Source organism: Eptatretus burgeri, chromosome 15 (assembly GCF_056783735.1).
Source record: "Eptatretus burgeri isolate ZD-2024b chromosome 15, Ebu_testis_v1, whole genome shotgun sequence".
Taxonomy (NCBI): domain Eukaryota; kingdom Metazoa; phylum Chordata; class Myxini; order Myxiniformes; family Myxinidae; genus Eptatretus; species Eptatretus burgeri.
Window position 1 is genome coordinate 37,105,364 of NC_140975.1, and position 22,500 is coordinate 37,127,863.

The 22,500-nt window shown below is 43.3% G+C and overlaps 1 protein-coding gene across 1 annotated transcript in view; it reads right to left on the reverse strand.

The window, feature by feature from the left end:
* Positions 1-2,214: 2,214 nt before the first annotated feature.
* The window catches only part of LOC147011937 (voltage-dependent calcium channel gamma-2 subunit-like), a 71,306-nt gene continuing 51,020 nt past the window's right edge, over positions 2,215-22,500 (reverse strand). The window contains exons 2-4 of the mRNA XM_085857683.1: positions 11,760-11,837; positions 11,488-11,628; positions 2,215-4,900 (exon numbers count right to left, since the gene is read on the reverse strand). Coding sequence (XP_085713809.1) covers positions 4,320-4,900; positions 11,488-11,628; positions 11,760-11,837 — 800 coding nt within the window. The 3' untranslated portion in view covers positions 2,215-4,319. The remainder of the gene's footprint in view (positions 4,901-11,487; positions 11,629-11,759; positions 11,838-22,500) is intronic.

Here is a 22,500-nt window from a genome sequence, read left to right on the forward strand (position 1 = left end):
AGATACACAAGCAATGTTCAACAGGAATAAAAAAAACAGTCTTGGAATTTAAAAAATAAAGTGCCCCTTTTAAAAACCACAGTATTGCAGGGATGGTGTGTAAAACGTACTTCCTTTGAAAGCAAGTAATTGAATGCCACTTCAGCCCAGTCTACAAACACAGATACAGATATTTCATGTAATCGTGGCATTGCTATAAACTTGATGGCAATGTCTTCCTTGCATTTTATTGAAAAAAAAAATTCCCTCCTTTTAAATAAATGTACATGTTAACACACACAACAATGCAAACCAATGTACAGTGTTCAATTCCCTTTATATTGCACTCTGAGCATGGCAGGGGTATTTCTAGTCTGGATGTCACTTTTAAGTTGGCTGTTCAAGCAGGTAATACGATGGGAACATCAGTTGTTTATAATCCAAAATCCAATGGGACTGCACTCTGTGTAAAGAGCGTCGGTGCTGCCGAAGCAGTCTCCTGGGCAATTTGGCACAATCCTGGACGGGTCATCACTCCGACACAGGATACTCGAATGACTCTATCATTCCAGAAAGCTGGTACTCATTTTGCCGACCTCGGAAGGATGACAGGCTGAGTCAACCCCACCTGATATTAATTCAATTTGGATTTGAACTCGTAACTCTCAGATCCCAAGCCCACCATCCTAACCATTAAGCCAACACCAGGCATGTTCTTTACATGGCATTCCCTCAACACGCATTATTTTGGCTTTCATGTCACGTCGAAGTTTCAGGTTTTTCAGGTGAGAGTGTATTTACATGCTAAGTAGAAAACATCTTGAGGAGTTTCTGGTCATCACCAATAACATCCGGTTGCTCAGGTTCATCATCCTTGTAACATTAAAATGGCCAAATATCGGGATATATATATATATATATATATATATATATATATATATATATATATATATATATATATATATATATATATATATATATATATATATATATATATATATATATATATATATATATAGTATATAGTAGGGTAAGAATACTGATTCTGGCTCACTTTTCCCCATGTAAATGAATGGGGGATTTTCAGCGATTCCCTTTTTTTTTCCTTAAAAATAAACCCCCTTTTTATCCCAAGGTATATTTATTTGTCTCCCCTTTTAACTTGGAGGTTGAACCTCATTGAATTGAACACCTGGGGGTTGAACAGCTCACTCATTGAACCTATAAAGATTTGTTCATTCTCAAATTCCTTCAATAGTTTAATTTTCTTTGCACAATAATCCCCATCTAAAATATTGACAAACAAAACATTTGAATCTTTATATTTTTGAAGATACCCCTTTTGTGCCATTACGAAATGATAAACTTCTCTTAATGCTCTTGTTTGACCACCTCCTGAGCCACAGGTTATTTTTTTTGTTAAGCCCCGCCCACTTTTGCTAAGCTCCACCCACTTTTTGTGAGGTATTTTTTTCTAAGCCACGCCCACTTTTCCTAAGCCCCGCCCACTTTTGCTAAGCTCCGCCCACTTTTCATAAAGTATTTTTTCTAAGCCACGCCCACTTTTGCTAAGCTCCGCCCACTTTCCATGAGGTATTTTTCTAAGCCACGCCCACTTTTCCTAAGCCCCGCCTACTTTTGCTTAGCCCCGCCCACTCTTACATCATTTCCAGTTCATCTCTGACTCACAAAGAAATCACTAGAAAATTACAGGATGTTATGGTTTTGAAAAATTTCCCAATGAAGGCTTGCCTAGGCTTGCCCAGGGAATTTCCAAAGGAAACCACACCCACCAGTCTTTCTCTATAAAAGCTTCAAACCCAGGCTCCATTTTAAACATTTGTTTTTGCTGGCAATGGTGTGCTGTGTGCTTGTCTGGAACTCTCTGTCTTGTATGGAACTAAACCTTCAAGTTGATGAACTGGATTCAAACCTCTTATCTGTTGAGGTAAGATTTTTATTTTCCTATTTTCAAACTTTGATTGAAGCATACTCATTTAATAATTAAATAACTTAATTAATACATTATTATTTTCTCTCACAGGAAATTGTATCTGAAATACAAAATGAAAATACTGCTTTTGCTACAACTTGGGGGGAAATTGTTGGCTTGGTTGAAGACCTTATGAGCGACCAAGACCTTGAGTGGGATGACTTTGGTGTTCCTTGGAACTCTCTGTCTTGTATGGAACTAAACCTTCAAGTTGATGAACTGGATTCAAACCTCTTATCTGTTGAGGTAAGATTTTTATTTTCCTATTTTCAAACTTTGATTGAAGCATACTCATTTAATAATTAAATAACTTAATTAATACATTATTATTTTCTCTCACAGGAAATTGTATCTGAAATACGAAATGAAAATACTGCTTTTGCTACAACTTGGGGCGAAATTGTTGGCTTGGTTGAAGACCTTATGGGTGTGGTTTCCTTTGGAAATTCCCTGGGCAAGCCTAGGCAAGCCTTCATTGGGAAATTTTTCAAAACCATAACATCCTGTAATTTTCTAGTGATTTCTTTGTGAGTCAGAGATGAACTGGAAATGATGTAAGAGTGGGCGGGGCTAAGCAAAAGTAGGCGGGGCTTAGGAAAAGTGGGCGTGGCTTAGAAAAAATACCTCATGAAAAGTGGGCGGGGCTTAGCAAAAGTGGGCGGAGCTTAGCAAACGTGGGCGTGGCTTAGAAAAAATACTTTATGAAAAGTGGGCGGAGCTTAGCAAAAGTGGGCGGGGCTTAGGAAAAGTGGGCGTGGCTTAGAAAAAATACCTCACAAAAAGTGGGTGGAGCTTAGCAAAAGTGGGCGGGGCTTAACAAAAAAATAACCTGTGGCTCAGGAGGTGGTCAAACAAGAGCATTAAGAGAAGTTTATCATTTCGTAATGGCACAAAAGGGGTATCTTCAAAAATATAAAGATTCAAATGTTTTGTTTGTCAATATTTTAGATGGGGATTATTGTGCAAAGAAAATTAAACTATTGAAGGAATTTGAGAATGAACAAATCTTTATAGGTTCAATGAGTGAGCTGTTCAACCCCCAGGTGTTCAATTCAATGAGGTTCAACCTCCAAGTTAAAAGGGGAGACAAATAAATATACCTTGGGATAAAAAGGGGGTTTATTTTTAAGGAAAAAAAAAGGGAATCGCTGAAAATCCCCCATTCATTTACATGGGGAAAAGTGAGCCAGAATCAGTATTCTTACCCTACTACTTATATATATATGGATTTGAATGTATGCATTGAATCTGGTGTGCATACCTCACGGACTAATTTTCAGCTTTAATTCAGCCATGGCCAAGCGAAGGAGATCGAGGCCTTTTATTCCTGGTACATGAAACACCCTGCAACCCATACCTACAGAAAACAGACTTTTTTGGAATGCCACCTGCATTGTCCATACAATCATCATATAACTTTGTCAAAAAAAAATTTCTCCATGAGTTAAAGTTTTGTGTCATTCGCTCCAGCGGTTGCAGAGAAAACAAATTTCAGAGCGAATAAAGGTTAAAAAGTGAGGGCCTCGGCCAACGTTCCACAACATGGTCATGGATGGTTGTGGACGCCAATTACTCATAAAAATTAAATTATGACGCCAATCAGTATAGGAGAATTGTGAATATTTGTAATGTGTGTACATGTGTGTTTATATAGACCACACACACACACACCGTATGTGGTTTCCAAGATTCTGTCCATGGAGCATTGAGTGTAATATCAATATGCAGTGAACCACCAAGTACTGTGTTGTCATTTGGACAGTCTCAAGGCGGTTGATTTTGGGGGTAAACTTTTCCATCACATCTATTCAATTGTTCTACCGTAAAGAAGAAAGGATCTGAAAGTCTTTCTTGCACAACTGCAGCTAATCCAGTTTTATACAGCTTTGTGGGTTTCTTTAATTGGCACATGGAAAGGAAATAAATTAGTTACATCGACATTGTTCAACTATTGAAGTGTGCTTAATATTATTTTGCAAGTACAAAGACAAAACGCCAGCAAATACAAAGGGAAATCACAATGGCCATTCTTGCTATAATAATCGTTTTGCAAAACACAAATTGATTTCCTTGGAGACACATTGAACAATCACTTTTAATACAGGGAGAAGTTTATATTGATGTTTTCCAAATGTTTTATTTGCTATTAACATCTTCCTAGATTTTCTTTCTTCTGGAACATTACAAACAACATCATCAAAATCTGCTAATATAAGTGAAAACCACACAACAATGTAAAGTGACTTGAAAGGACTTTGCAAACAGTGATTGAAAGGGAAAAAGGATTAGAGGAGGACCATGGGAAGTAAAGCAAGTATCCACGACGTGAGGATGGTGGAGTTCTAATTTACACTGGTGTCGTCCTTCTATTGGCAACATTGGCTGTGTGTGAGTCCACCATATCCTTGTGGATACAATTGTGCATGTGCAGGAAACTTGGCTCACCGGTCAGCCGTTCGACCCCAGAGTTGAGAAAGGAAGGTGGTGGACATGACAAACCGAACGATGTCTTGGTTGAAGATTCTCTGCTTAACGTATACATCGAGATATCTGCCGGGTTCTGCAGTCCTGCAACAGCCATGCCACCGTACTCTTTTCTAGCCACTGGCGAAGTATTGTGGGAATGTGATGGATCTGTGGACTGTGAGCTGGAGTGTGAGCGTCGGCGATAATGGTATATGTAGCTGGGAAGCCGGGCTATGGTGGACTTCTTGAGGAAATTGGGTCGCAGGCGAGCACGTTCAAGGCGGTGGTTCTCAATGTAGATTCGGACCGCCAAAACGCCCACGATCTCAGCCAGGATAAACGACAGTGCGCCAAAGTAAAAGGACCAACCATATGAGTAATTGTTTTTCTTTGATTGTCCCTGGTTGGGGTCGCCAGTGTTCGCTGAAATGTAGACGATTATGCCGATGATATTGCTCAGCCCTGTTGAATGTTATGGGAGGGAAGGAGGATCGAGGCGTTGGACATCATAAGATTATCGTGAGATAAGTCAGCGAGCAATAAGTTTGGTACAAAGCACTTGTGTCGTTGAGGGGGAGTGAAAGAAATGAGTTATATTGGAGTGGAAGCAAATGAAGCATTGAAAGAAGAAGAGGGAGGATGAATTGAGGCACCAAAATAGATTCAACCAGGAATTGGAATCTACCATTTGGCTTGGCTGTATCATTGACTCGAAATATGTTTGTCCAATGTTTATAGCTCATCCATCCTACAGTGGGAGATGGGGTTTGTAATCATGCGTACATGCTCAGGCCATAACTTTTTCACCATTTGAGCTTTTGTTATGAAATTTTCAACAAACCTTTATTATGAGAATACTACGAAGATTAATTAATTATTGGTCAAATGCCAGAGCTCAAAGTTACGGGAAGTACAAATAGCCCATATTAGCCCGTCCGCTGCAGCGCAGGGTGAGACAGCCGGGGTTTTTTTTAGATCCTCATGGAGGATCTCCAAGTCTTGCTCACGTTGTTGTTCTTCATCTTCTTCTTGTGGACTTTTTTGTTTCACAGCCTACAGTTTTCATCGAAACTTCCTGAAACTTGGCATACATATGTAAAAATACCCTGCGCAGACAGTAACCATCTCGGATTTTGAAAATTCCTCTTAGAAAAAAAGTTAATACATCAAAATATCTCCGCGAATGGAAATCGCCTAAAAAATTATCTCCGAAACTTGGCAAGCTTTTTGAATTCTGTTTGCGGGAATCGAACAGGGCATTAGCAGAGATGAATTACCGCACATATGATGCATCACTATGACGTCATATCAATTTTTATGACGTCATTCCTATTTTTGACATTTTTTGTTTCACAATCCAGAGTTTTCATCGGATCTTCGTGAAACTTGCCATGTATATGCAGAAAGCCCACCCGCAGGCAGTAACCATCTCCGATTTTGGAAATTCTTCCTCGAAAAAAAGTTGATGTCATAATATCGCCGCTAATGGAAATCGCCTATACCATTATCTCTGAAACTAGGCAAGCTGTTTGAAGTTTGTTTTTTTTTTTTTTTTTTTTTTTTTTTTTTTTTTTTTGTATACCTTGGTCGAGGCTCGTATGAGAGCTAACACACAACTCACAGCAAGGAGGCATGAGACAAGAGGGGCGGGAGTGGAAGGGACAAAACATTGGGGAACAGACACAGGTGAACTGTGGAAGGGAGAGGGATGGGGATGGGACGGGGAACATGGCGAGGGGAAGATGGACATTAAAGGGACTTTCAGGAAGGAAAGCAGGAGAATTGAAGGAAGTGGGCTTGGGTGGATTATCGGGGGTAGAAAAGATCGAGGATTTGGATGGGGGAAGATAAGAGGTGGTGGTGAACAGCTGTTTTGAAAGCCTGAAGGGAAGAATGGGAAAGAATAGAGTGAGGAAGTTTATTCCAAAGGCGGGAAATTGTTTGTGAGAATCAAGCCGGGCATTAGCACAGATAATTATTTCTCGCAAACCTGATACATCACAGTGTTAAAAAACATCACAGTGACGTCATATTCGTTTTTATGACGTCATAATTAAGAGGACGAGGATCTTAGCTCATTTGAGCTTGTTAAATCACTTCCATGTTTATTTTGTCTGCTTGCATTTTGAGATGCTCTCCAGTTTACCCCATATTAGCTTTTGTCGTCAGATTTTCAAGAAACCATTGTTATGGAGAATATGGAGAACAGTGATTAATAATTTTTTCAAATTTTTTATGTCTCCGCGAACGAAGTTACCAGAGGCATTATTTTCTCGGATTATCCATCCGGCTGGCTGTCTGTCCGTCCTTCCGTGGTAGGTTTTCGTTTCCGTGATAACTTAAGAACGGCTGAAGGGATCCAAGTCAAACTTGGTACAAGTATGTATAATGATGTGAAGATGAACTGATTAGATTATGGGGTCAAAAGGTCAAAGGTCCCGCGAGGTAAAAATTCTGTTACCGTGCCAACTTGTGAACCAGTGATGGGATTTTGACCAAACTTGGTATACGTATATATTATGACGCAAAGATGAACTGATTCGATTTCAGCATCAAGAGATCAAAGGTCAGAAGTTATGTCAGGTAAAAATGTGATATTTGAGAACAGCTGAAGAGATTTAAATCAAACTTGGTACAAGTATGTTTGATGATGTAACGGTGAACTGATTTGATTTTTGGATCAATAGGTCAAAGCTCAGAGGTTCTGTTAGGTAAAAACCTGTTACCGTGACAGTAATGGGAATTTGACCAAACATAAGTAGATATTATTATGCAAAGATGAACGGATAAGATCTTAGCATCAAGAGGTCAGAGATCTTGTCAGGTAAAATGTAATTGAGGTACACTACACAGATTTGAACTAAAAAACTACCCTACACGTACCATGATACAAAGGGCGGAGGAGCTCCTAGTGAGCCAATGGCCATCCATATCGAGTGCCCAACTATGTCTGCGGACGTGCTCCTGCAGTTGAGTTACTTTTATGAGGAGGTTGGTGGCAGAAGTTGCACTCCGGCCACCGTAAAACCCTTCATTCCGCAAAACATTCTCGAAGGATAAAAAAGCATTGAAAACCCACTCGGTGGGAGTACCTCCTGTGCAGCTTCCCTTTGCAGGGCAACTCACCGGATGATGGGATTGGGGCAAAGCCTTCAGGACCCCCAAAATTTAATTATAGGAGGGAAACCAGGGGGTAACATTCCCGGGTCAGATTGCGGGAGAGTATGTCGGAGTGGAGCTAAGGTGTCGTCCACCAGACGGCGGTCTCCTTGGGTTAACCTGAGGCGGTCCCTTCGGGTGGGTGCCTGGAATTCCTATCCCAAATAGAGGATGATCACCTGTCTCTGTTATCATCTGAGCTCAAGCGTTTGAACAACAGTTTTGCAGCACTCTCTGAGGTTCTGAGACAGGATTGCAGCGAGATCATGGCAGGTGGTTACACCTAGTATTGGTCTGGTCACTCTGATGGTTACCATACCCAAGGAGGTGTTGTAGCTGTGTCCAATAAGCTGAATGCAATGATAATTGAGGTAACACCGGTCAACGAGCGTATTATGAGATGAAGGATTCGTCACTCCTTGGGTGTCATTTCTCTGGTCTCTGTACATGCTCTGACTGAGGCGAGTGATCTCACCGTGAAGGACGCCTTCTATGCCACGCTCGAGTCTGTGGTTGATCAGTGCCGCAGGTGAGATACTCTTCTAGTATTGGGGGATTTCAATGTATCGACTGGAACTGATAGGGACGGTTATGAGACTTGTGTTGGTTCCCATGGGTCTGGAACTGTGAACCTGAATAGCACCAAGTTCCTTGACTTTGCAAGAAGTCATGGAGTTAGGGTGGCTAGTTCATGGTTTCAGCACCCACAGGCTCATCGCTGGACTTGGTATTCCAACGCTGGCGGTGTTGCAAAGGAGATTGACCATGTCCTCAATGATGGTCACTGGAGGATGATCCAGAACTGCAGGGTCTACCGGAGTGCTCTGTTCCTCAATACTGACCACCGGCTTGTTGTCGCAACTTTTAAGTTTCAGTTTAAATCCATGACAATGGTACCATACCGGCCTTGGCTGGATGTTGGCAAGCTCAAGGATGAGAGGGTAGCTAGGGAGTTTGCGAACGGGCTGAGTGGAGAATTGGGGGGTCTGGCTGCTTTGGGAAATCCTGAAGAGTTGTGGAGTGCCTTCAAGACCACCGTCCTTGATGTTGCCGGTGGATGTCTGCAAACGCACCGTCGGGTGAAGAATAATTTTGTCTCTCAAGGAACACTGGATACCATTGACCAAAGTCATAGGGCCAGGCTGAATGGCAGAGCTGAGCTGTTCAGGTAGCTGAGGCATAAAACTACGTGCACTAATGGTGGATAAGGAGGCCTATGTGCGAGGAATCTGTGAGGGGGTAGAGCATCACCTGTGGTCAAGTGATTCTCATCCTGCTTGAAGGGGAATTCGCGCATTGCGTTCCTCCAAGCCCGTCCCTCGGTGTACCACAGTTGGAGCGGAGGGTGGTGAGCTCTTGACAGAGGAGTCCAAAGTGAAGGCCCGCTGGGCCGGTTACTTTGAATGGCTGTACCAGGATGATCCACCAGCTGTCGAGTTGGATGTCAGGGGTATTACAATCCCTATTACTGAACCTCCATTTAACTGTGATCCACCTTCGTTTGTGGAAACACAGGCTGCGGTGAAATGGTTTAAAATGGGGTAAAGCTCCTGGGATTTGTGGCATCCATGCTGAACTTCTCAAGGCTGGTGGAAATTCTGCACTCGTGTTGTTGCATTCAGTTCTGTGCTCTGTCTGGAACACAGGCATCATCCCAATTGTCTGGAAGAGGGGCCTTGTTGTCCCTCTCTGGAAAGGGAAGGGTGATCGCCAAGACTACAACAACTCCCGAGGGGTGACGCTGCTCTCAGTGCCGAGCAAGGTCTATGCTCGGATTATTCTTGATATGGTTCGCCACCATCTGCTTGAGCACCAGCATCCAGAGCTGTCAGGCTTTATACCAAAGAGGTCAACGATTGACCGTATCCTTGCTCTTCGGTCCTCACCGAACGCAGACGAGAGTTTCGGCAGGGGCTGCTTGCAGCCTATTTTGATCTCTGTAAAGCGTTTGATTCAGTGAATCGGGATGCCCTCTGGAGATTCTTGGTCTTTGTGGGGTGCCGCCAAAACTGATCAATCTGATGTCTGAACTATACTCTGGTACAGAGAGTGCTGAGATGTGGTGGTACCATCTCTGACTTATTTCCAGTTGTTACTGGAGTTTGTCAGGGGTGTGTACTGGCCCCCACACTTTTCATCATTTGTATGGACTGGATTCTGGGGAGGATGTCGGAAAGATCAAGCTGTGGTGCATCATTTGGGAATGTCAAGATCTCTGACCTTTATTTCGCAGATGATGCAGTCATCTTTACGGAAACACGAGATATCCTTTTGGGGGCCCTTGAGGTGCTGAATGAGAAGTCGGAGCCACTGGGATTACGGGTTTCCTGGGTCAAAACTAAGATCCAGTCTTTCAATGACATCTTGGATGCTGCTGTCCTGTCTGTACCTGTTTGTGGTGAGGATATTGAGGTCATGGAGAGATTCACTTACCTTAGCAGTGATATTCATGTCTCTGCTGGCTATTAGCCAGAGGTCAACAGACGTCTGGTTCGGGCCTGGGGAGTCATTGATTTACAGGATCATGGGGTATGGCGCTGCCGGTACCTGTGTGGAAGGACGAAAGTCCGAGTCTTCAGGTCCTCGGTGCTTCCAGTCTTGCTCTATGGATGTGATACTTGGACTCTGACCAGGGATCTGAGACGGAGACTTAATTCCTTTGGTACCAGGTCTCTTCGGAGAATCCTTGGCTATCGCTGGTCGGAATTTGTGTCCAATGAGCGGTTGCTGAGAGAGACTCAAATTAGATTTTTGCCAGCATTGTCCATGAGCATCAGCTGTGGCTGTATGGACATGTGGCTCGTTTTCCTGACGCTGATCCTGCTCACCAGATTCTCTCAGCGAGGGAGCCTCGTGAGTGGAGGAGGCCAATGGGCCGACCACGTTCCTCGTGGTTGCAGCAGGTTGATCAGCATCTCAAGAAGATGGGGATGGGCCAGGCATCTGCCTGGGGGATGGCCAGACGGAGGCCCCTGGAGTACCGGTAGAAAGTGGATGCAGCGATACACTACTCTGGCGCATACTCCCATACCTGATCTGACATGAAACATATGTACAGATGAGACATTGAGGTCAAATGGTCTTGAGGTTTTCAGTCAAAGTTAGAGTAAGCAAAGGTGGAGGCATATCGCTCGACCTCACGATGTCGAATTGTCTCGTTTTAGCTGTTTTCGTCAAGTTTAGTTTGAGTGCAAAACGGATGTGGACATGCTTTGCATTTTGGAAAGGTTTTGAGGTGTTGTCTTATTTCCCAGGTTTTGTATGTATCAAAGGAGATGGAAAAAATTAAATTTCAACCTTTTTTATTTTTTAAACAAACATGTAGTATTTGACTGAAGAACTTGTGGATCATTTTTCAGGATAAGGATTTTAAAAGTACTGGAATTGGATAAAGGGATGAAGGTTATAAAGATGGAAATTATAATACTGAACTTTGGAATCAATCTTCGGGGGTATCTATTATGTGCCATGGTCAGTCATTATGAGACCAAGGGAGAGTGGTCCTAAATTGACAGTCTTCAAGTTGAGAAAGGGAAGGATGATTGGAGAGAAATAGGCTAGACATGAGGCATCGAGGGAAGAAAACTTTTATCAGAGTGGGAAGGGAAAGGGCATGTGTGGAGCAAATGGGATATGGAGGCAGGGGTGTTTCAAATCTGCCGTATTTGCATCTGTAATAAATAGATGGACCTGAACATGAGAGCACATGCTTATGTAACTTTATTCATAAATGTTGTGATCTGCTCTGTGGAAACTTTTTTGTTTTCACGGCTTGCATTGAATTAATGGGGGTTCAAGAAACATCGTAACATACATACGCATAAAGAGTGGTGCAAACACAAATAAAACACGCTAAAGATGGCATGGCAGCTATATTGGCCTCTTCATACCTGCAGATACAAAGAAAATTCCAGCAGTCAAGATGATATTGTTCTTGGACTTGTACAACCTGCTGGCAGCGATGCTAAGTCCTCCGAAGAGCAGCAAGGTGACGCTCAGAATGGGGAAGATGCTTGAAGCACGCACCATGCCTGGAGGAGAAGCGTGTGCACCTGGTCAATACCACCAATTTATACAACCCATGGTCAATATGAGAATTTTTACTTCCAGTAACTTGTGGGACCCAAAAGAAAGAAAATAAATTGCAATTGTGGAAACGCACGTAGCAAGTACTCAGCCGAGTCGAAGTCAGTGTTCTCTGGAAAATGGTCGATGATCTTGCAGTGACCCTTGAGTGTCCCTGCATTCAACAATAGACATCCCTTTTGAGAACTTTCTGCTCGATACTGATCAAATCTCGTCATTAACTTGTTGAAATTTGACTTTTGTGTCACTTTTGGTGTCAGAGAGCTAGTAACTGTGCTCTACAAATGCCCCTTCCTCAAGGAGGTGAACCGTCAATTATGAAACTTCGTAAATACGTTGGGGAAGGTCTTCTGTGTAAATGCCTTGAGACAAATTTACAAAAGGCACTTAGTGAGCATCTTGCTAACATGCCTAACCCTTAAAAGGTGACAAAAACATTTTTGTGTGCACACAGCTCATGACATGTCCAGTTAGCAATTTACAAAGGGAGATAAACAGCAGTTTTGCTTATCTAAACAGCCGATTAGTTATGCGTGGCTAAAGAGCTGATGAGTTGTGCGCACCAAAACAGTCGATTCGTTGTGCGCACATAAACAGCCGAATAGTTGCACGCGCCAAAACAGCCGATTAGTTGGGCTGTCAAAACAGCCAATTAGTTGGGCTGTCAAAACAGCCGATCAGTTGCGTGCGCCTAAACAGTCGATCAGTTGCGCGCGCCTAAACAGCCGATTAGTTGGGCTGTCAAAACAGCCGATCAGTTGTGCGTGCCGAAACAGCCGATCAGTTGCGCGTGCCGAAACAGCCGATCAGTTGCGCGTGCCGAAACAGCCGATTAGTTGCGCGCATCGAAACAGCCGATTAGTTGCGCACATCGAAACAGCCGATTGGTTCCGCGTGCCTAAACAGCCAATTTGTTGTGCGCACCTAAACGGCTGATTAGTTGTGCGCACCTAAACAGCCGATTAGTAGCACACGCCTAGACAACTGATTAGTTGCGTGCGCCTATGCAGCTGATTAGGTGTGCACACCTCAACAGCCGATTAGTTGTGTGCACCTAAACAGCAGATTAGTAGCACACGCTTAGACAGCCGATTAGTTACGTGCGCCTATACAGCAGATTAGTTGTGCGCACCTAAACAGCCGATTAGTTACGTGCGCCTATACAGCAGATTAGTTGTGCGCACCTAAACAGCTGATTGGTTCCGTGCGCCTATACAGCTGATTAGTTGCGTGTGCACCTAAACAGCTGATTAGTTGTGCATGCTTAAACAGCCGATTAGTTGTGTGCGCCTATACAGCTGATTAAAGCCCTGTCACACCTTGACGATTTAGCCAGCGTATGCCGATTTATGAAAAATTTGTCTAAAACGCCGGCACACGTCGAATACGTTATGGGTAAGTTTGTATACGTTAAGAGCACGCTGAAAAACACTGCCATACATCGTAGTACGCTGGCTTTCATCGTTGTACTTTGTGGTTGTCCTCAAATTTTTGCATGCTTGAAATTTTATGACGTATGCCGGCGTATGGCACACACGTTCCGCTACGCTAGCCATAAGTTGGAGGCACGTCGACACACGTTACTTGTAAGTTACTCATAAGTCGAAACGCGTCGATGTAATGATTAGCGTACCCGAAACTTATTTATAACCTATGAGTAACGTGTTGTAGGCACGTTACACGATCGTTGACACACGTCGAGGCACGTTATGCGATCGTTGACACACGTTGAGGCACGTTACTTGTAAGTTACTCATAAGTCGAAACACGTCGAGGTAATGCTTGGCGTACCCAAAACTTTTTTCTAACCTATGAGTAACGTGCTTTGAACCTATGTGTAACGTACCTCCAACGCATATTGACGTATGTAGACATATTTCATTGACGTCTTCCAGACGACCACATAACTTAATGAACGTGTTTCTAATTTACAGCTACCGTATAATGGCGTATTGGCAGCGTTTATAAAAAACAAAAAAAACAACAACTTCCGATATTTTGTCACGTGCCGTTACGTCATGTCCGATTGCCTCTTCAGTTTGCTCATGTCTTATTCTTAGTTCCTCCTCTGTGAATATTTTCTGTTTGAGGATATTGTCACGTCGATATCGAAACTTAAAAGCAAATGTCCGAATATATTTTAAAATTCGTGATAGACTAAAATAATAATAATAATTAAAAAAAAGAACAACAACAACTTCAGATATTTTGTCACGTGCCTTCACGGAGCCAAGGAGAAAAAAAGAAAATGTGCCTTGACGGAGAAAATAAGTTTCGGGTTTGCTAAACATTACCTCGACGTGTTTCGACTTATGAGTAACTTACAAGGAACTTGTGTCGACGTGTGTCAACGATCGCATATCCTGCCTACAACTTATTTCCAGCGTAGCGGAACGTGTGAGCCATACGGCGAGTACGTCGTAAAATTTTCAGCATGCTTGAAATTTTACGACGTATGACAGCGTACTTCATCGTTTTTCAGCGTGCTCTTCACGTAAACCAAACTTACCCATACCGTATTCGACGTGTGCCAGCGTTTTAGACACATTTTTCATAGGTCGGCATATGCTGGCTAAATCGTCAAGGTGTGACTGCGATGTTGACACTTCCAATTCTCAGGCGGTTATGATTTAAATCGGCGAGTGGCAGGTTTTTAACAGGCTACGCCACGAGTTCGTCGGCGATACGCTGCCGCGCTACGCATACGTTAGACTATTGTTGGGCATAGGTTGTGAACGCCGACAACACGCTCAGCATTCGTTGGTATAAGTTATCTATATGTGATTAAAACGTTCAGTGTACGTTACTAATACGTTATGCATACGTCCAACTCGTTATATATATGTCCAAAACTTTTTAAAAAAAACATCAAAATTTCAGCGTACGCCAACATTTTACATACATTTTTATACGTTGCCATTGCTGGCTAAAACGTCAAGGTGTGACAGCGCCTTTAGTTGTGCGCACCGAAACAGCCGATTAGTTGTGCGCACCTAAACAGCAGATTAGTTGCGCATGCTTAAACAGCAAATAAGAAAAATCAGCTCACATGGGAAGATATTTCAAAAAAGATAGCAGCCCATTTCCCAGAGTGATCAAAATCCTCTGCCAGAGAACTCTGGAGGAGGATGAGCACAAAGTCTGCGAACTGCCCTATCCCATCCTCTTCAGCTAATTCAAGAACTCCTAACGCATCCATATTCACCATCCCATGTAAACTACCAATTATATGCAATGCTTGCTTCAAGCCCTGAAACCACTCTTTAAAATGCCCTTAATGACATGTAAAGTCTACATTAGAGCAGTTTTGTAATTTAACTCTAAGAAGTGAAGAATGCACAGATTCTGTGCAACATCTGCGGCCACAGTGAATGGTATTTCGATATAACATTCGCAGCATTTCTCTCGAGTATTGCAGAAAAACGAGACCAAGGGCTCAAATCATGTGCCGGCGCAGCCTTTGGTACTTACACTCGCAAATGCAACCTGCACTTCGCTGACGGGGATAATAAAAGGGCGGGGGAGAGTGAGGATGTGGAGGGGGAAAGAAAGAGGAGGATATCTCAGCCATACAATGTCAAGGCTCGTAAAAGAGCTAACACACATAACGTATAACAAGGGGAGCAGAAGACAAGAGGGATGGGAGAGGGAAGCACAAAACAATGGGGAATATAAACATGAGGAGATCTGCGGAAGGGAGAGGGATGGGGCGGGGTACACGGGGTAAACAAGATGGACACTGCAGGGACTTCCAGGAAGGAAAGTAGGGAATATGAAGGAGGTGGGTTTGGGGTGGATTAACAGGGGTAGAAAAGATCATGGTTTTGGATGGGGAAAGATAAGAGATGGTGGTGAACAGCTATTTTGAAAACCTGGAGGGGAGTGTGGGATTCAAGAGAGTGTGGGAGTTTGTTCCAAAGGCAGGAAAAAAGGGGAATGAAAGAATGAAGGTGAGCAGTGATTCTTGATATTGGTAGTTTAATCAGGAGAGGGTTCCTGGTGGACCTTGAGTCCCCTGTGGAAATATGGGTGGGACAGATAGCAGACAGAGCGGGAGGGGGGGGCGGTGTCAAGGCCAGAGATTAGACGGAAGAAGACAGAAAGACCATTGACCTGCCTGTGGTGAGAGACCCAAAGACTCAGCCTCATCACGGGAGATACCAATGATCCTAAATACCTTGGTTTCCACAGCATGAGGCCGAGAAAGTTGAGAGGCAGGAGCACCACTCCAAAGGGGAGAGCAGTTCTCCACAGGGCTGCAGATGAAAACTTTGTATGTGCTCAGGAGCTCGGGTGTGCCAAGGAAGGACTTTGCACGACGGAGGATGCCCAATCAGCGACTGGCTTTGGAAGCCAGCTTGGCGATGTGGCTTTCCCAGGAAAGATCATGGCAGATAGAGAGACCCAAAAGTTTGAATGAAAGGGCTTATTTAAGAGGATTATTGAGAAAGTCAATGGGGTGGGGGGGAGTTCCAGATGGTCTTTTGGGAATGACAAAGTGAGAGTGTGAGATTTGTCAGGGTTGAAAAACATGTTCTACGTGTTGGAGCAGTTTGTGATTTTATCCAGACCTGCAGAAAGTGAAGAGGCTGCTGCTTGCCAATCTGAGGGATGACAGATGAGAGTCGGGGACAATTTTACAGAGAGCAGGAGAGATCATTGATAAAAACCAGAAAAAGAACAGCGCCCAGAACACTGCCTTGAGGAACTCCAGCCTGGACAGGAAGAGGGGATGAGAGAACTCCATTAAGGGCCACATGTTGGCTGTGACAGGAGAGAAAGTCTGCGAGCCATGAGTGGAGATGACCTTGGATACCAAAGGAAGAGAGTTTGGTGAGCATGGCAGGGTGCCAGACCGAATCGAAGGCACACAATATGTCTAGGGAGATAGCTCTGATTTCATGTCTGGCATTGAGGATCTCCATCCATTGTTGGGAGAGCAGAAGCAGCATATCCAGGATAGAGTGACCTGGTCTGAATCCAAATAGATGATCAGAAATCAAGCCATTGAAATCAAGAAGAGGAAGGATTTAATATCTGAAGCGATGATGGATTCCATAACCTTCTGATAATAATTGGTAGAAGGCTGATTGGTCTGTAGTTGCAAGGATCTGTTTTTGCACCTTTTTTATGCAGAGCAGTGATGTTTTCTGATTTCCAAGCAGAGGGTAGATGACCGTGAGCAAATGAGAGGGTGAATAGAACAGAGAGAGGGTGAGCAAGAGCAGAAGAGCAGGTTTTTAGGTCATGTGGACTGATGCCATCTGGACCGGATGCAGAATCTGAGTCGAGGTTTGACAGCAAGCTCTCCACCTTGTCAGGAGAATACGACACAGAGTCCAGGAACAGCTGGGTATGACTGGGTAAGGTGGGTACAGAAAGCGACGGGTTTGGGGCACATGATTTAGAAGCAAACACCGAGTTTAGGCATTCAGCCTTTTCACGTGCGGTATCAGCAGTGCGGCCATTTGAAGGGAGGGGATGGAGGGGGAACATACACCAGAAACAGACTTAACTCTATGAAAAAGTGATGCCGGTCCACCAGAGGACATGGATTTGATTCCTGGTCTGGGCGTGTAATTTTTCCACATTTACATATCATTTATATATACTTTACCATCTTCACTGTGTACATTCCACCTCTAATTGTTCAGTTATGTCTGTATTCCCTTCTCGACTGCCAAAACACTACTTTGAATTGTTTATTTATTTGTATACACTTTATATCATATATTTGGTTGTTTCATTTTTTTAATGTGTAATCTACACGTCCCATTTCTGAGGTGCGGTTGGAGGACTGTGTCCTTGATGAGGACTTGCATCCTTGTTGTCTTTACAGAAGCAAGTCTCATGGAAGAGCAAGGTAGAGCTGACAGTGGGATAAACATCAAGGGAATGAACAAACAGGAAAAGGGGAGAGGGGGTGGGATGAGTTTGGGGGGGGGGAGAAAACACTGAGACGAGCAAGTAAGATGGTTTGGTTAGGAAAGGATAATATGGGTAGTAAAGTTCATGGGTCAGAATTGAGGATGAAAAGAGATGTCGGTCCACCGCTTGCTTGAAGCCGAAGAGGGGTTATTGAGATAAAACAGCATCTGGAACTTGGTTCCATAGATGGAAGAAGCAAGGATTAAAAGAGTTGAGGTGTGTTGTCAGTCTGAATTTGGGAAGTTTAACCAGGCAGGGTTAATAGAAGAATGCGTGCATCCTGGAGTAGATAGGGAGAGTCAGAGGACTGAGAGAGCAGAGGGAGCAATATCGGAAAATAGACGGTAAACAACAGAAAGACCACCAACCTGCGTGAGATGTGAGAGGAGCATACATTGTGCTGATCAGCCTCATCACAGGAGATTCCAATAATTTTGAGAGCTGTAGATTTCAAGCAATCAAGGAGAGACAGATGTAACGCTGCGGTGGATGTTCACGTGACACCTTGAATACAGATCATGACAAATCTTAACAATAAAACTTTAACAAATGTTCTTTCACATGCAGCATACCCCATTGTTGTAACCTACTTTATTTATTTATTATGGTTTGAATATAGAATGGTAATCTGTGACACCCTGTATGACTGCATGAATTTTTTTATACATAAACCCTGGTTTACAAAACTGGTCAATAAAATTAAGAATTACATTTTCTTCCTGGTATTGGTGGCAGGACAATCCTATGTCATGTATGGCCTCAAGTTTTGCTAAACTCATTCCTAAAAGGTGGAGCCGATGCAACTCTTTAGCCAGAAGAGCCCTTTTTATTATTCAAATTGTTCCTGGCTGCCCCCAGAACTATGTACATATATATATATATATATATATATATATATATATATATATATATATATATATATATATATATATATATATATATATATATATATATATATATATATATATATATATATATATATATATATATATATTGTTGTGGTTGACGAAATTCACAAACCACCATTCAGGTCCCTTAGGTGAGATATCTCTGTAAGTATATGTGTAGTTAGGCCCAAACCCGTTGTTTCGAGGGAATAAATGTCATTCAGTCGGGCTGCGACTCTTCAGGATAGCCGTTTTTCTTTTACTATCTTTATTTTGGACCAGCCGCCATTACTACCACCACCAACCACAACGCCGCTTCACAACAACCACAACGCCGCTTCACAACAACAACCACCAACCTCAACGCCGCTTCACAACAACAACCACCAACCACAACGCCGCTTCACAACAACAGCCACGACCTTTACCGTCACAACTCGCCACCATCGCATCACCGTCATTCCCACGCCACTTGTGGGCGCCGATGCTGGACTCGTGCGGGGCGCGCACCGAGCAGCGTGTTCAGAGACATCACAGACTTTCCGAGAAAAACGGATCAAAAACGACTCACGCCCACTTCTGTTCCGTCCTATCGGCGAGCTGGGGCGATTTGGCCCCGCCTCCAGGGCGTTGGAGTGAGGACGCGAGATGCAAATTCATGGATCAAAAAGCATTCACGCCCACTTTTCCTCGGTCCAATGGGGAGCCAGTTGGAGGTGAAGGGTCGGAGGTAAAGGGTCAAAGGTGGGAGAGCGAGGCCACGGGGGATATAAACGGCCGCGCTCGCCAAACAGTTCAGTTCGCAGTTGGCAGTTCGGAGGGAAAAAGTGGAGAGTGGTGCGTTGGAACGAGTTGTCGGTGGAGCTGGGAAGAAGAGTCAGGGTTCGGAGGGGAGAAGTCAAGAGTGAAGAGTTGAGACGAGCCAAGAGAGGAGACGGAGAGGGCGATTAGACGGAGCTGTGGAGAGGTGGCGGCGGCGAAGGCGGACGAGGGGGTGCTCGCGTCGGTGCCGGGAGCTGCAGAGGGAGAGGCCAGCAACGCGACCGAGGTCAAGGAGGAGACGCTCGTCGCGGGACCCGAGACAGGGTGATATCCGCCATCCCCCGAGCATCAACAACCCCCTCCTGTTCCCCCCCGCGCTGAGATAGTGCGAGAAGGGGGCCCCTTTCCCACCCCCTACCAGACACTGTCCGCGAGGCCCGCGGAGTTGAGGCGCCACCGCCGGTCTGCGTCTCATCATCAGACGGGTAGGCCCGACACGGTCTCGGCCCCAGGCCCGCCTACTCCCCTCATCCTGGAGGGTGGTTCTTTTTCTTTTGCTTTGGGTATCTGTGTTGTCGGCGCCGTCTGTGAAGTAAAATTGTATAAGTGTTGCCGTGTGCTCGGTAGTCGGATAGCTCTGCATTGTCTTCTCTTTTATATTTGCTTTTTGTGTAATATTGTGTTTCTTCTCCTTTTACATGTGCTTTTGGTGTAATTGTATATGTGTGCTTCCCGTTCATCGCGAAATAAATGTGAGTTATGTTGAACTGTTTTCCCGCTTCGCTTCGTCTTTTCTTTCATTGAATCTCCATCTTGCTTCACGTAAAGGGTTGGTCGTGGGCTAAAACGCCCGATAATTAATCGAACCGTCGAGGCCGACGAATAACACCGCTCGGTTATCCCGATAGTACGGAACGGGTCGCTTAAAGTGGCCCGTGTCCGAAGTCGACCTGCGGCGAAGTGCGATCGCCCGGTCTACCCTCCGTGTGGGTACTTAGGTAGGTCGAATTTGGCGAGCAACCCTATCCCACGCGGGGGCCGATTGGCACGATCGTGGCGAGACCGAAAGGTCCACCCGTGACTAGTTCCCGACGTTAGTCCGAGAGGGTCACGACTGGATTGTCCGTCCGGTGGGCAACGTGCCGCGATTTGAGTTACGTGGCCGTTCGCACGCCGGCGGGCGCGAATCCGCAACAATATATATATGGGGGACATATGAACTGGATGGGGGGGGGGCACAATTATAATATTTAATATTTTTGATAACCCGGTATACTATTGTATTCATGCAGCATTGACGCATCTATACTGAGGTTGCCGTCGCATACTAACCAAATTGATCTCAGCTCGATTTAATATGTTCAGATGTTTTTGGCCTAAAATTATTCGAATGCAGGAGAGCCGCAACAAACTGGCACATTCACAATGCAGATATTCAATGATTAGACAATTGGCACCAATTCAGGTGCACTGATACAAGGTGTTGTGAAGAATTGGCATTAGAAAATTAATATACCAGAGATACAATGACTAAACGGGGGAGGTTGGCACCGGAATCAGTGCACTTTCAAATAAGATGCAGTAGGCTATGACCTGCGATCATCATATTAAACTATCAACAGTAAATAAGACCATCCTCAAGATACCACAAAGTCCACATTTAAAGCCGTCAATTACACAGAGGTAAGGATCTGCACAAAGCACTAGATATGGGATATGCAAAGCACCAAACACAACATTTAACTTAAACATCAGAAGTACAAAGCAGCAGACCACGGCGCGTGCTGACCACAACCGCAACCTTTTTCCTTTTCTTAGCCATTTTCGTATATCCATGTCTTTTTTTACTACTGCTAGCTTGGGCTCTCCGTGACTCGTCCCTCGTGACTTGTGTCACTAATCTCGCGACTCGCCAGATTTGACGGTTTTATTTATTAAATTATCCATGCACCAAAAACAGGTTTTATCTGTATAATTTCAAAAGGAAGCACGATTGCAAACACGCATATTTTTAATTTTTATTAGAAAATTACTTTTGTAAGATGGAGGGTTGTGAAGGTCATACGGTGCATTTCATCTTTAATTATGTAAATTTATGTCTTTTCCTGATTCATATTATCATATTATGACTATATTACATTTATACCTAACTTACAACCAATCAGGTAACCTGCTCAATATTAGTCCAGTCATTTTAACTTTTAATTGGAACAAATTGCAACAGAATTTTTTCCACCACAATGCATTTCTTTGAGGTCCCCAAAACAACATACTAAAAGTCCCAAAAAATCCTGATAGGGGAAAGACGGCTAATTTGCATAAATCCAAATTGGCCGCCAAAATTCAATAATTTGGCATAATGTGACTTGTAGAAGGGCAATTTGAATGTTTTAAAGTTCTAGAGTGGGGTTTTTGCCCTTGGGCTTTCATTTGGAAAAGGTTACAATTTGATTTGATGACAGGTTCATTTGCATATTAATTAGCATATTTTCAAAATGGCCGCCGAATGCATATGCTGATCCTATTATAGGCTGGTTTTAATTATAAATAATCTTTAAATTAATTTTTAGTTAAAGAAAATCTCTTTACTTCAGCAAATTATGGCACCAAAAGAGTTGCATGGCATGATGATATAAAGAGACCACTAGAAATAAGATATAATCATCTGATTTAAAGGGGAGCTTCAGTATATTGTGGGCAAGAGGGCGCTATAGCAATCATAATTATTTTCATTTGAATATGGGAAACTCTATGAAAACTAACAACAATCATTTCAAAGAAATTTCAACCAAAGAAGTGCGACACTGTTTTTACTTGAATTTAAAATTTTACAATTTTGTATATGTTATGAATGGATTCGGTGGTTACTGGATGATTAAATATCGAAGTATGGTGTGGAATGTACAACAGCAATCATACAAAGGCATTGTAGAATCATCAGTCACCCTGTTATCATACAATATTTAACATGGACAGTGGGCACATCGATTAATAAAGCATCGATGTACATTGAAAGAACTCTTTATCAACTAAAATGTCACTTCTAATTAAGTATAAAAAAGTCAGTCACTGTTTTCTTTCTGAGTCATTCTTACATCAATTAAATGTATGCCCTGTACCTTGTTGAAAGACATGAAACCTGGGCTTGGTGTCCACATTTTATGAATTATTGCAATAAAAGGACTACAAAAATTATAATCTATTAATACCACATTTTATTTTTATTAATTCAAGCCACTT